The following is a 13,860-nucleotide window of genomic DNA, read 5'->3' on the forward strand; positions in this document are numbered from 1 at the left end:
AAGTTTGATTGAGAAATAGTAAGCTGATGTTGTTAATTCCTGTAGCATGAGCAGACACGCAAAAATGTTGTGTTTTAGCCGGAGGCAAGGCTTTTGGGACAGCCTACTGTGGTTGGGCTGCTCTAGGCATACATCTGGAAATTTCCATGGTTACACAGGGGCGACATCATCAAGTTGGGGTGGATGGTGAGGGTGGGGGGAGGGATGGGGAAGTTCAAGGGAACTGTTCGAGTATAGGAATGAAAAATGGAGACGGGGAGGGAAAGGGAAGAGAGGTGGTTAATTGAAAGGTGTTTAAAAAGCAGACAGCAGTGGGCGGTTGGTTGGACTTGGTGGGTACCATGCCCCGATGGGCTTGCGCAGGATGATGCTCCATTATCGATCTTGGGTGTGACTACATGCCGGGTGAAGTGGTTGGGCTGATACCATGGAACGTCCAGGGTCTGAACAATCCTATTAAGGCCGGGAAGGTCATAGCATACCTGGATAAACACGCTCCTAAAATAATAATGGTGCAAGAAACACACTCAATGGGCCTAGTAAATGTTGGTTTCGCACCCAAGTGGGGGCGACAGACATATTACACAACCTACTCATCACAAGCCAGGGGAGTGCTAATTATGGTACATCGATCGCTGCCAATTCAAGTAGAAGAGACACATACAGACCCCGAAGGGGGCAATATGTTATGGTTAGAGGGGTGCTATCAGGCGTCAGAGTTACATTAGTAAACACCTGCAACCCGAACATAGATGATCTGGGACTTTACTCCGTGGTATCCGAGATATTGGCTAAAATGGGAGATGCTCCCATTACATGGGGGGGGCACTTTAATACATTCTTAGATTTCCATATGGACCGATCTAGCAATACACAGAATTAATTATCTGGTGCAGCGAAAATGATTAAGCACATGAGGAGCTAATTGAGATTCATCGACGAATGGAGGAACGAACACCCGAGGGTGGCCTAATATACATACTACTCCACGGTCCACGATGCTATGCTACGGATCGATTTATGGATGCTCTGGGTCGGTTGGGTGCCTTGAGTGCATTGCAGCAGATTTTTACCTCATACCCTCTCAGATCACTCCCCGTTGGTTATACATCTGTAGCTTGGTAATACACTGCGGCCCTACCCTTGTGGACAACGCCACAGTCCATGCTTACGTGCATTGGTAGAAAATATGCAAGTAAAACTTGAAGGTTTCTTTAAGACAAACGAGGGGTCAGTGCTGACTTAAGCCATAATATGGGAGACCTTTAAAGCTTGGCTGAAGGGCACAATGATTTTGGTTACGGAAGGGGTACTGAAGGCCACCAGGCGCGAGCTGGCGGAGGTGGAATTCACACTATGCAGGTTAGAGAACGAATGGTATTAAAAGAGATAGAGCACTCCTTGGGGTGATAAAGGGTAACTTGATTAAATACCGCGAATTAGGGGACCAAGAGATATGCTATATGACTAAACCTACCCAAGCACAGCGTTATGGTGATGAGGATAGGCCCGGATGCTTTCTCGCAAGAATAGTGAAAAGCAAAAAAGGGATGGTGCCCTTCACGGGAATTGGGAGACTAGGGGGGAATTTCTGACAACCACTGAAGCGATTAATGAGGAGTTCCTCCAGTACTATAGTAAGCTGTATGCTAATGCAGACACTTGTACGAAGGAAGAAACTGAACCATATTTTCAGGAGATCCCCCTCCAGCACCTCCCAGCAGAAGTTAGGGTAACGCTGGATGAGCCCATTACTGTTGAATAAATTGCTTACGCAATCACTATGCTCGCTTCTAGTACGGCTCGTGATCCCGATGGATTGGGTATAGAATTATATAAGACATACACGGCCTGGAACCACACCTGCTGAGGGTCTGGGAAGAGGCACTGATGACTGGGAAACTCCCACCCACGCTCACAGAGGCAGTTATATCAGTGTTACCAAAACCAGGTAGACCACTGCATGAAGTCGCTTCCTACCGTCCACTGTCACTAATTAATACTGACGCTAAGATTTATGCTAAAGTACTAGCAAATAGTCTCCTTCCACATATGACATATCTGGTACACCCGGACCAATCAGGATTTATTCCAGCAAGGTCCACAGCCCTTAATCTGAGTCACCTTTTTGGTATAATATTGTAGATTGATGAACAGGCTCAAGTAGCATCTCTTGACGCAGAGAAGGCTTTTGACTCTGTCCTGGAACTACTTGTTAGAGATACTCAAATGCTTCGGGTTTGGGGGCTACTTTGTCAACTGTGTGCGACTCTTATATACTAACCTGACAGCCAGAATATGGACGAATGGGGCTCTCTCTCAGACATTTACACTTGCACGAGGAACACTACAGGGTTGCCCATTCTCTCTGCCGTTGTTTACGCTCAAGATAGAACCAATGGTGAAACGGATGAGGTAACGGCATGCACATAGGGGGATAGACATAGCAGAACCACCTCAGATTAGTTCCTTGTATGCAGATGACACTTTACTGTATATACGGAACCAGTAGTGCATTTGGGACCAGTTATGGAAGAAGCGGCTAGGTTTACAGGCTACTTGGGTTACAAAATAAATGCTACTAAATCTGAACTGTTTCCACTTACAGCCAGTACTAGGGAACCAGCCGACCTCAAAGCACTTAGATGGGCCCCAACGAGCTTTAAATACCCGGGGGTGATGGTATCACGTACACAACAGACGCTGTTAGAAATTATGAGAAGTACATCAATCCTCTTGCAGTTAAGATGGAACTTTGAGGCAGATTCCCGATGTCCCTATAGGGTAGGCTATCCTTTTTAAAAACGGTGGTGGTACCCAAGCTCCTATAGTTTGTTAAAACAGTACCAGTCTGGCCTGCTAAAAGATTTCTTGCAAAGCTCAGTTCCATTGCTGTGTGGTTTTTGTGGGGAAGCGGAACACCTCATAAAAGTTGGGAGGAACTGGCAGAGCCCTATGAGTGCGGTGGCCTGGTGCCTCCTGACTTTGAACTGTATTACCTAGTTGACCAGGCACAATAGGCAAGGCACTGGTATGTATCAAGCCCAGGGCCGGCACACATGGACTTGGAGTGATATGGAGCGGCCCCAACAGATCTCAGAGCAATCATATTGGCTTTGTGTACATTTGACCCGGTTCTTAAAACAGTGAAAGCATGGGCCCGAGTGTTCAAACGTCTAGAAATATCCGCTCCCTATAATAGCAAGGTTAGTCTCTGAAAGTGCTCAGCCCTCCCCCCACGCACCACACTGACATACTGATGTCCTGGGACCCGAGGAAAGACATGGTATTGGGGGATTTATTTCAGGGGGAAGGTTCATAACACAAGAAGAATTTATGGCAAAACCGGACATGAATCCAGTTAAACTGTTGCAATATTTCCGAATTAGGGCTGCAACTCGCCGGAAGTGGTCATCGTTTCCACAGGAGACAGAATCATGTGAATGTATTGATGTGAAAGCAACGAATGATATGTTGAGCGGACAGGTCTCACAGCTTTACAAGGTCATACAGGCCGCTCAGGCCCCACGGAATACAGCAAGGTCTAAATAGAAGAGGGATTTCAATACGAGTATAGATGAAACCAAGTGCCGCAGATACTGTCTTTTAACGAAATGCGCGATTGAGACTTGATTCAACTCAAAGTTCTAAATCAGCAAAATTACACACCTGCTAAAGCAGCGCGTTTTTCCCAACTGCAGAAGATACATGCATGAAATGTAGGCGGGAGGGCGTTGACTCGATCCACATGTTTTGGAGCTGCCCCAAGGTAAAACGGTTTTGGCAGGAGGTTGCTGAAGCGCTATACGACATGGTTGGAATACTTCCTACACTCCTTTGTCTCAAATACGTACTGGGCGATATTAAGTGTCCAATGTAAAACATACATTATTTAATATTTGTTGTATTGTGGCTAACAAATGTATTCTGCTCAAATGGAAATCGAAAAGTGCACCCTCATGGGACGATTGGCTTAGCGAAGTGACCTATGTAAAGGAAAAAGAAGCGGCGTATATAATAACAGTAAATGGGACGTGTAGACCTGGGGATATTTGAGGGCTATTTTGTGAATACTTAAGGCAATTATCACCGGGGAATGCATAATGTAACAATGATATTGTAATGCTGATGTGCAAAGTAAACCAACATAGTATGTATCATCATTGTGTGAGACACAAGGGGTGTGGTACCCATGTTCAATCTGTCTACCAGTCTGCTAAAATAAACGTATTATTTAATTTAAAAAAAAAGGAAAGGGGGTAGCGATATCGGACTGAAATATTGCTGGAACCAGCTAATCAAGAGGCGGCGTCTTGAGCAAAGGGATGACCAGGGCATGTTTAAGCTCAGCCGGAATCTCACCCATAGAACGGGACTACCTAATAGCGCAGACAACGTTAGGCACAATGTAAGGCGTGAATTTTCTTTAGAATATGCAAAGAAATTGCATCAGTAGGTAATGCAGAGTTCATACTGTTGGTAGCCGAAAGAATATCCGTCGAGGAAAAAGATGGGAAAGACGCCCAAGAATGGGCAGGATCAGTAGAAGGTTCGAGAAGACACTCCAGAATCAGCAGACAACAGAGGAGCAACTGGCCCATTAGTGCTCAACCAAGACTGAACAATATCTTCACGAATATCCACAATCTTTTGCACACACAAATTAGCCAAAGAATCACACAATTCTTGGGAAGGAGACGAGTCATGCAAAGCGGAACTAGAGGACAGAGATTCTTTAGATTGATTAATGGCATTCTCAATCCGACTGGTAAGAAAATTGCAATTGCTGTTTGCCCTATGATAAGTAATGGTGGGGACACGAAGAAACACCCTATTCTTAAGAGCATAGGACAAGAAGCGCCACTTCCGTTTGGTTTGCCTCCGTTTAAGGCGTAGCAGTTTAAGATGCTCATTGAACCATGGCTCAGACAGCCGGCCACAGACTCTAATACTTTTTAGAGGAGCTAACCGATTTACTGTTGTAGAGAAAATCTTAGATATGGAGGGGAGGTCTAAAACCGGAGAGGCAGCACACAAATCATTCATATGGGAAGAAATAGAGGTACACTCAAGCAAAAGCCAATTCAGTATATTCTGATTCTGAGATACAGAGAGTCATTAAGCTCAAGTACAAAGGGTATAACAAAATGATCAGACCATGCAACCCTAAAGGCCAGAGCCACCCTAGTACCTATGACTTTAGAGAAAATCAGACCAAGCCATGAGGTCCAACTGTTCCGAAAGAATGTGATGGCTGACCCCCTGTCAGATGAGCTAAGGGTACTGAGGTGGGGATACCTGTTAGCAGAATCCAAGAGGACCACATGGCATCCTGATATATTCTGTTCCAGCCAGGTTGGACTCGGATCATTCAAGAGCCAAATGTAAAAAAGAATATCTCTCTACTACAAACTGATGAAAATACAAATCCTCTCAGGGTTTTACATTCCTGAGGGCTCCTCTCCCCTGTCAATCACGGTCTTAACACTAATTGTTGATTCTCTGTGCCCGGAATAGGTGATCCTCAAGTAGGATTTAACCACCTCCTTTGCAGATCTAGGTAGCTCATGTGTCTCCTCTAGCAAGTACAGGTACCAGTGAAGGTTCTCTCATATTCCAGAGTAGTATTAACCAGGTTATCCTCTCCCAGCTGATATTGGCAAGCTCTATGGGTTCTATCCCATCCCTGTTTTAGGGTCCCAGCTTCCTTTCCCTTCCAAGCCTCTCCACGACATTTCTTCTCCTGCTCCGATTCAACGCTAAACCATGTGCTCATTCCTCCTTCCCCAATGGGCTGAACCCTTCAGATTGCGGTCACATCCAAACCCCCTGCCTTGGGGTAGGCATGTCCTCTCTGACCTTCCTGCTCTTACTGGCTACCACCTTGCCATACTTGTTTAGTAATGATTGGGGAAGTGGCGTTGGTTCACCATGATTCTGTTATTTGAACAATGCAGATGTGATTGAGGATTAAACATGCAGCGAGGCATGGAAACTGCACCTTGAAAAATGTGGCACGCCATCTTGGATTTGCTATTTGCGTTCCTCTGTGCATTTGGATGGGTGCACACAATGAATCAGCTTGCTCCAACCACAGGCTATACGTGACGATCTAAGACTATGTTCGGAGCAAGTCAATGGTTGCTCTAGTGTGAGCCCACCCACCGCCAACCAGAGCTCCCACCTCCCCCACTCCTTTATAGCAAAATAAAGCATCCAACCCAACACCCGCTAGATACTACTACTCCCCCCAAATTCTTCTGCCACTGTTAACCAAATTAAACCACAACCCCAGGACATACATATAAAACATAGGGCTACATTATGAGGAGGGCGGTAAGGGGTTAACGGCGCCGGTAAAGGTGCCAGAGCCGTTAACCCTTTACCGCCCCATTACGAGGTCTGCTCGCGGGACCTGCTCAGGACGCCTGGTTTTACCAGGCGTCCTGAGCGTGTCCCGAGAGCGGCCCAGCATGCTAACAACGGACCCATCATTAACGGGCCCGTTGATAGCATGCTCCCCAGTCCCATTGAGCCCTATGGGGGCTTAAATGGGAATGGGGATGGACCGGGTCCGGGTGCCCTGATTGGGGAAATAACGGGCCCTCCAAAGTCAGAATGGCCCGGTATTTCCCCATTCAGGGAACCCGGACCCGGGTTTGGGGGTAGCCATGCCCTTCGTAAGGGCATGGCTAACTCCAAACTCGTAATGAGACCCATAGGCCGCTACCAATCCCTCATTGTCGCCTCTCCCCTCATGCACCTTACTTCACAGGTGCTATGGAAATGGAAGAAAGGCTCCAACTGCAGCCCCAGCCTTCATTTCCATGGTGATCATGTTTAATGCATTTATTCTTTTTTTAGAGCAAAAATGGGTTGCAGGCTCCCCACAACCTTATTTCCCTTCTTGACCTTTAATGCGTGATAATCTGATTTCTGAGAGTCTACCCTGGTCTTTGTGGATATTGTTAAACTAGAGTCTCTCAGTACAGCCTGCAGTAGTAGTTAATCTCGTCTCATTATAATTGTCTTCTCTATGAAAACTCAGTATTTTCCTCTGACACTCACAGTCATGCGAAATTGGGCCCTTAGGAGTATAGATACCCTTTCTACTTCTATACTTCTCCTTACCTAGGCTACCACACAAGAGAACTTCCTCCATCTTGGCGCCCAAGTCAGGCATATGGCCACGGTTCTCCCCGCCCAGGTCATTTCAGAGAACCACTGAAGCACTCCAACTTGGGAGCCAGTGAGGTCTTGACTTCTTTAATGTGCTTCCTGATCTGTAAGGTCAGAGTGACATGGTTATTGTCGCTTTATGGGCGATTGAGAACAAAGTCACTAAAGCGGCCGATTGTCTTCACAGGCTGCATTTGTATTCAATAGAGGACTTCAAACCGAGATGATTACATGTGCATCTCGCCATTGACTCACCCTAAACTCGTCTAATCATACTTTTCCCCCTAACAGGTTTCTGTAAAGATATGTATTTTCATCAGGAGTTTCTGCTTTTCAAGTCATGCTTCAAGGAACATAGAGTATCACTTAAGCTCTTGACAGAGAACTGTTCACAAAGCGCTGCTCTCTGATCTGAAACGAGGGCTGTGGCCTTCTGGGTAAATCGCACACAGGTGTAATTGACATGAATTCGTCATTTGCATAATTCAGAACCCAAAATGAATTGTGGCTTTGCTCACTCACACCAGCGCCACTTGCGAGCCACGTCCAGCGCCATATTGAAATGAGAAATGAATGCGTTACTCTCGCGTTCAGGCAGCCATGTCTCAGTAAATGTAGGCATTCCTACAAAAAGACACATACATTACTAACTCCCTGCCTACCTTTTTTTTTTATTTCCAGCGGCCAACGTGCTTCTGTCCGAGCAAGGAGAAGTGAAACTGGCTGATTTTGGCGTGGCCGGGCAGCTGACGGACACTCAAATAAAAAGGAACACTTTTGTGGGCACGCCGTTCTGGATGGCTCCGGAAGTGATAAAGCAGTCTGCCTACGATTCCAAGGTGAGAGCCCGAGAGTAGGATTCTAATATCAGTATTGAGAGCAGTTTCTTTGCCACTAGATTTTAATGCAGGTGCTCTGTTACCATCTTACATTCACTCACCAAGAAGTCCAGAACTTTGCTGCAGAGCATGTCAATAATTAGCAAACGAGGGTGCATTCTACAGGCTGGCGAGGAGATGCACCACAGAATAGTTCACATGTGTTTATTTAAATGTTAATATTGTCAATGAACTGAAATTTAGCAGGCAAGACATTTTTGCATTATTATTAATTAATATTATGGTATTTATTGAGCACGGACCTAGCTTCGTGGAGCATACATGCCAACATTCTGTGACCACAAATCTGTAGGAATCTTAACGTTACACAATTGTAATTAGCATGATGAGGACATCACAGGAAATGATGTCACATGAAGGTTGACCTGATGACTTTTCAGGAAATGACCTCAAGTGAAGAGATCACAAGAAAGGTCTGCCTGCAGGGCCTATTCCAGATCCTCTGCCACATCATTAGAAAGAAATGTACCAAATAGTGAGCTGTGAGCACTGTGACCATCTTCTTTCTCATGAACACATATTTTCCTCTTCAAACATACCTGCTAGTTATCACAAGATGGCCAGCCAGCATGGAGCTGAAACATGAAATACCCACTGAAAAGCTATACATCCTTCTATCTCAACAAGTGCCTGCCGTGGACGAACCAGTGTGAAAAGGTGATAACACTTCTGTATACCCCAAGGGAAGTGATGGCCGCAAGGGCTCCTGCAAATGCAGCTTGTAAGGCAAGCCCCAGAACAAAAGTAACAGAGAGAAATATATTGCTGTGTTATGAAACTGCTGATTGGCAACATGGGGCAGTTGCTTGAGGCCTCCTTGAATCGCTGCTTGGCTTTTTGTCTGTTTTTCTCCTGACCTCTCGGTGTCTACTGCCCTCCTTTCATCTTTCTCACCCATCTGCCCATTTTTTCTCCTGTCCCCTCGGTGCCTCAGCGAGCTGGCCATTGGGCACATAACAAGCGCTGCTTTCAGTTTCAATCTGCCGCATCATGGTGCTAATGGAGTGGCCGGGGCCCCAGAGGGAAGGCAGGACTTACATGATTCTACCCCCTCCTGCCCTCAGATGACAGGGCACAGGGCTTTCGGACATGGCCCCCTATCCGCACTCCGAGAAGCTCTGCTATTCAAGCATCCAGGCACCTCTGTTCGTGAAGTTGCTTCTGCACATGTGTGGAGCATTTCTTGCACTAACGCAAATACTTTTTCCAACTCGTATCAGGTGAGAACTTTCTGCGTTTAAATTGCATAGCTACTGAAAAGCTGTTGTTACTGCTGTTACGGTCAGTCTCTGAACATGTATGTGCAGGTTTTATTTTAAACAAATGAGCATATGGACAAAATGGGCAAAAACACTTATGTCACTCATTTAGTATAAAAGGATACAAGGCTTATTGATACTCAGCACACATGGAGGCCTAAAAGTAAAGGCAACATGTCTGGATTTTAGAAGCTGAAGTGCATATTGTCTGTTCAGCCAAACATTATGGACTGTGTAGACTGAAGAATTTAAAAGAATCACACATACAGCAGATATGGATGTGCAGGGACCGATTTTTGTGCCCGGCTTTCTCTACCAACTGCACCTTGTGTTTAACTCTGAATAAAATGTATCATATTTAATTTGTCAGATGCATGAGTGGTCTGTTGCCCCTTCCTCTTGACAACACACACACTGAAAATATGCTGCATACGTATAACTGTATTTTTTGATAGAATCTGTGGACCAGGAAGCGAATGCCAGAGCACTGGAATCCTGGAGTCTCCTTTCATCCACTGACAACATCAAAGTAAAGCCAAAGTAGGTTCTCAAAATGCTACCATTTGCCACTGATCAGTGAGGCCAAACATTCAGGATATCCAAAAGCTTGCCGGGCTTGTGGGAATCACTGTGACACTTGTAGTGATACAGCAACCGTTAAATAAAGTAATCTTCGATGAGACAAATATAACCAAAATTGCATTCATTGCAAAAACACACACTTACTATATAGTAAAAAAAAAGAAGTAGGCACAAGCCAGCATTTGTTCACTGTGCCAGCTTCCGGTAATGTATGTCTGTACATTTTATGAAAGTCCTCACGTTCTGCTTATCAAAGCCAGATACCCGGTCTGCTAGCAAGGGCTTTTCTGGCTTCAGCCCAGCCAATGGGGGAGTGGAGGGAGTGGCTGCAGCTCGAGCTCACACTCTTGACTGTAGATGCTAGAAACAGGGGCAATCCCAGAACGCAGCGTTACGCCCTTCTAAGCAATATCTTTAGAACGCTTCTGGACTTGACTGCATCTAGGTTTCACTTCAGTAATCAATGGTAGCTGGAGGATAAGAGTTAAAGAGCTCTCACATTTGCCAGCTGGGCATGTGGTGAATTTAGCTCTTCAGGACTATAGGGGGCTTTGCACACCAATATCTAAGTGAATGACTCACTAAGAGCAGCAGCGTATAAAAACAACACTGACAGTCCTAAAAAAAAAAATGGGAGGACTCATTTACACATGCATTGGGAAGTAACGTAACTGGAAGTGAACATATCTTGCACTGAAATAGTTCATTCAATGCACTTTTGCCTGGTGGAAGAAAGTCATGCACAATACAAATGAGCAGTTGCCCTTTAGAAAACGAATCATAAACACTAAAAAGAATCTGGGAGAGGAGATTTTCCTATATGTAAGTCACTGCTGCAATTTAATCTTATGAGGCACGTGGGCCGAATGAAGCTACGTGCTCCATCAGCTGCAAAGAATACAAAGCACCAAATAAATAAACTCAAATTCTTGAAAGATGACGGGATTGTGGTGTTTAGGCATAGGTGGTGTGAATGTCTAAGAGGATTGCTTACTGAATGGCTATGAATCCAATGCCAAATGCACGGCAGCCGCCCTGTCGGGTGCCATGTCCAACGAAAGGGAAATGACGGCATTTGAACACCTATATTCCCTTAAAGGTCAGATATTATCACAGTGTCTCTGGTGTGGCATGCTGCCAGAAATTGCCGTCTCACCTGCACAGGGCTTACACTTGACCTCACAGTGCGCAGGGCAGAGAGTGTGGGCCTCATTATACGGAAGGCGGTAGGGATTACCGGCACCGGTAAGGGCACCGGTGCCAGTAATCCCCACCGCCCTACTACGAGGTCCCTCAGCAGGTCCCATCCTTAACGTGTGGTCAGACCAACGGCGGTAAGGGGGTAGCCATGGCGCTTGCGTGTAATGAGGCCCTGTGTCTCTTTCACGGGTTGCCAGCCAGCATGCCATAAACATCCAAATCTAAATGGGCCATTTAACACACCCACCATCTCACTGGAGGATGCTGCTTCTTGCTCACGCTGGCCTGGCTGGGCCCTTGCAGCCAGGCCTGGAGCCATAAATCGGTAGGTTTTGAAAGCAAATTCGGTAGGCGGTAGGACTGCTTAAAAAGCGATATCCTACCGCCTAAATCAGTAGGGTTGCCAAGTATGGTGTAGCGACAGAGCGCTTTAAAGAGGTATACAACAATACAGATACATAATGGAGCGCTTTACAGGGGTATATAACAGTACAGATACATAACCTACCACTTTTCAGAGGTAACAACAGAACAGATATACAGCGGGGGCAGAATACAGCGCGGCACAGAAGAAGGGGTACAGCTGTACTGGGTGGCTCATGGATGAAAATATGACACTACAAATGCAAGCTTGACATGCACAGGTGTAAACATTCCTGGGACTTATGCTGGTTCTGGCTGTTTGTGGATGGTCTTGGCGCAGAAAGAACGTGGCAATTAAGAGCCGTAAGGAGGTGCTAGGGGACAGCGAGCAGCAGAGGAGGTAGTGGAGCAGTACAAGGAGGGAGGGTAGAGAAGGAGAGGAGGCGGCATAAGGAAGAGGTTGGAGAGATCTGGGGAAAGTGAAACAGAAATGGAGGGGGAGAGAAGAGAGAGAGTAAGAGCTGAGGAGTTTGGGGGAGAGCAGACCTATGTTGGGGAGAGAAACAAAAAGAGTCAGAGAAGAAGATGTTGGGAAAGAGGTGCTGGGGAGGATCAAGTAGCAGGAGAGGAAAGAGAGAGCGGAAGACAGTAACCACCTGAAGAGGAGGAAGGTGGCAGTAAGAGAGAAAGAAGAAGCAAGAGCAAACATGGACTGGAAGCCACAAGGGGAGGTGAACAGGGCCCGATCATTGAGGGGACTGAGGAGGAGACAAGAGAAGTCAGAACAGTGGAGAGAAGGGGCAAGAGCAAGGGAGGGCAAAAGAAGTAGAAAGTGCCCAAGCCAAGGGACACCCACCTGGTAGGGAGTCTGCCACCTCTGTGATGGCACAGACTGTGGCAGTGGCACCCAGGGAGCTGTGCCTCACCCACCCCCGACTCAAAGAGGTCTGGTGCCACATCCTGCAAGCATGGGACTTCAGCCCCCGACTCATGGGCAACTTGAGTCCCAACTGGTGGACCTTGCCACTCCGGAAAGTGTCATTCTGACCAGAGCCATGAAGGACTGTCAAGTTAGCCAAGCCAAGGAGGAACTGTAGGGTAGTTAAACCCCAGCGACCGTGAGGGACTTTGACCCTCAGGCGGCAGAGCCAACGGTAGAAAGGGACAGACTCACAGACTAGGGTCCCCAAGCAAGCCTTCCCTAAAGCCTTGGCAGAATTCTCTTGGTAAAATAAACCACTTTGAATCACACTTAAAGGGTATCAAGTTGTCTGGTGATCATCCTGCCATGACACGAGCTACACAATGTCCAGACTGCATTCTTCTGTGGATATAAATCACTTTTTATGTATTTCTGTCTAAAAAAGCTTTCAGCTTATTGTTTGACTGTACTGCCATTATGTCCTTTATGTGTGTCTTTGCCATACTGACTTCTCTTACATCACTTAGGATTTACAAAACACACTTCTCTGTGATGTTCAAGCTGTGACTTATGGCACCCTGGAAGTGCAGATCGCTTTAGCTCTAACAATTTCTGATACTTTTCATAACTACCATAATGGCTTTTTTACATGAATGTTCCTTGGTTTTATAAAGCGCCTTTATGCACAGTCGTCTATTAAACAGAAATACACTTACTGGGCTACGGCTCAGCTCTGCATTCTTTGTCAGTGAATGCTGAATACTTGAAAGGTTATTGCTGCAAGCAAAGCTGAATAGGTTCTAGTGGTGCTCCTAAACAGTAACATTGAAACATTTCTTTAGAGGCCTTTAGATGTATCTACATGGTAGGTAGGGCTACCTCTCGTGGCTCACCGTATATTATACCCACTCAGGTTTTCAAGATATGTGTTAGAATCCTGTTACCATTAGCTTCGTTTATTTATTTATTCATTTAAATTTAGATCTAATGGGAAACAGCTTAATTCTTTGGTGTGAGTGGTGTGGTGGGGGAAGGGGTAGGTTACAATGGGTCAACAGTGATAAACTACATGTCAATGGAATAGAAGAAACTAAGAGGTGCGGTTGTTTGATGTACACACTGCAAGAATACATGTACACTACGCCTGGTAGTCAGGTGCTCCACACCTGATCCTTGCTAGTGTATGGGAGGATAGGTCTAAAAGACCCCCTCCGCGACATATCCCTCCCATGTGAGGTTCGTGGCTCATCAGGGTCCCCCTGTTACCAGGGCCCAGGTAGCGGGGTGGCTGCTGATCGACACACATGGCCAATCATGTGGAACTGTAACAGACAATAGACTCCATTTTGGAAACATCAGGACTCCATTTTAGATAACAGCGACCTGAACCCGAATGAGACAGCCTGCTTGCGAATGCTGCAGCTTGGCCCCCACTCACGGTGCACAGGGAGCCATG

The 13,860-nt window shown here is 46.1% G+C and overlaps 1 protein-coding gene across 1 annotated transcript in view; it reads left to right on the top strand.

Moving 5' to 3' along the window:
- Positions 1 to 13,860, top strand: part of STK24 (serine/threonine kinase 24) — a 1,188,458-nt gene that overhangs the window by 956,806 nt on the left and 217,792 nt on the right. The window contains exon 5 of the mRNA XM_069639237.1: positions 7,861 to 8,018. Coding sequence (XP_069495338.1) covers positions 7,861 to 8,018 — 158 coding nt within the window. The remainder of the gene's footprint in view (positions 1 to 7,860; positions 8,019 to 13,860) is intronic.

This window comes from Ambystoma mexicanum, chromosome 7q (assembly GCF_040938575.1).
Source record: "Ambystoma mexicanum isolate Mex_15411 chromosome 7q, UKY_AmexF1_1, whole genome shotgun sequence".
Classification (NCBI taxonomy): Eukaryota; Metazoa; Chordata; class Amphibia; order Caudata; family Ambystomatidae; genus Ambystoma; species Ambystoma mexicanum.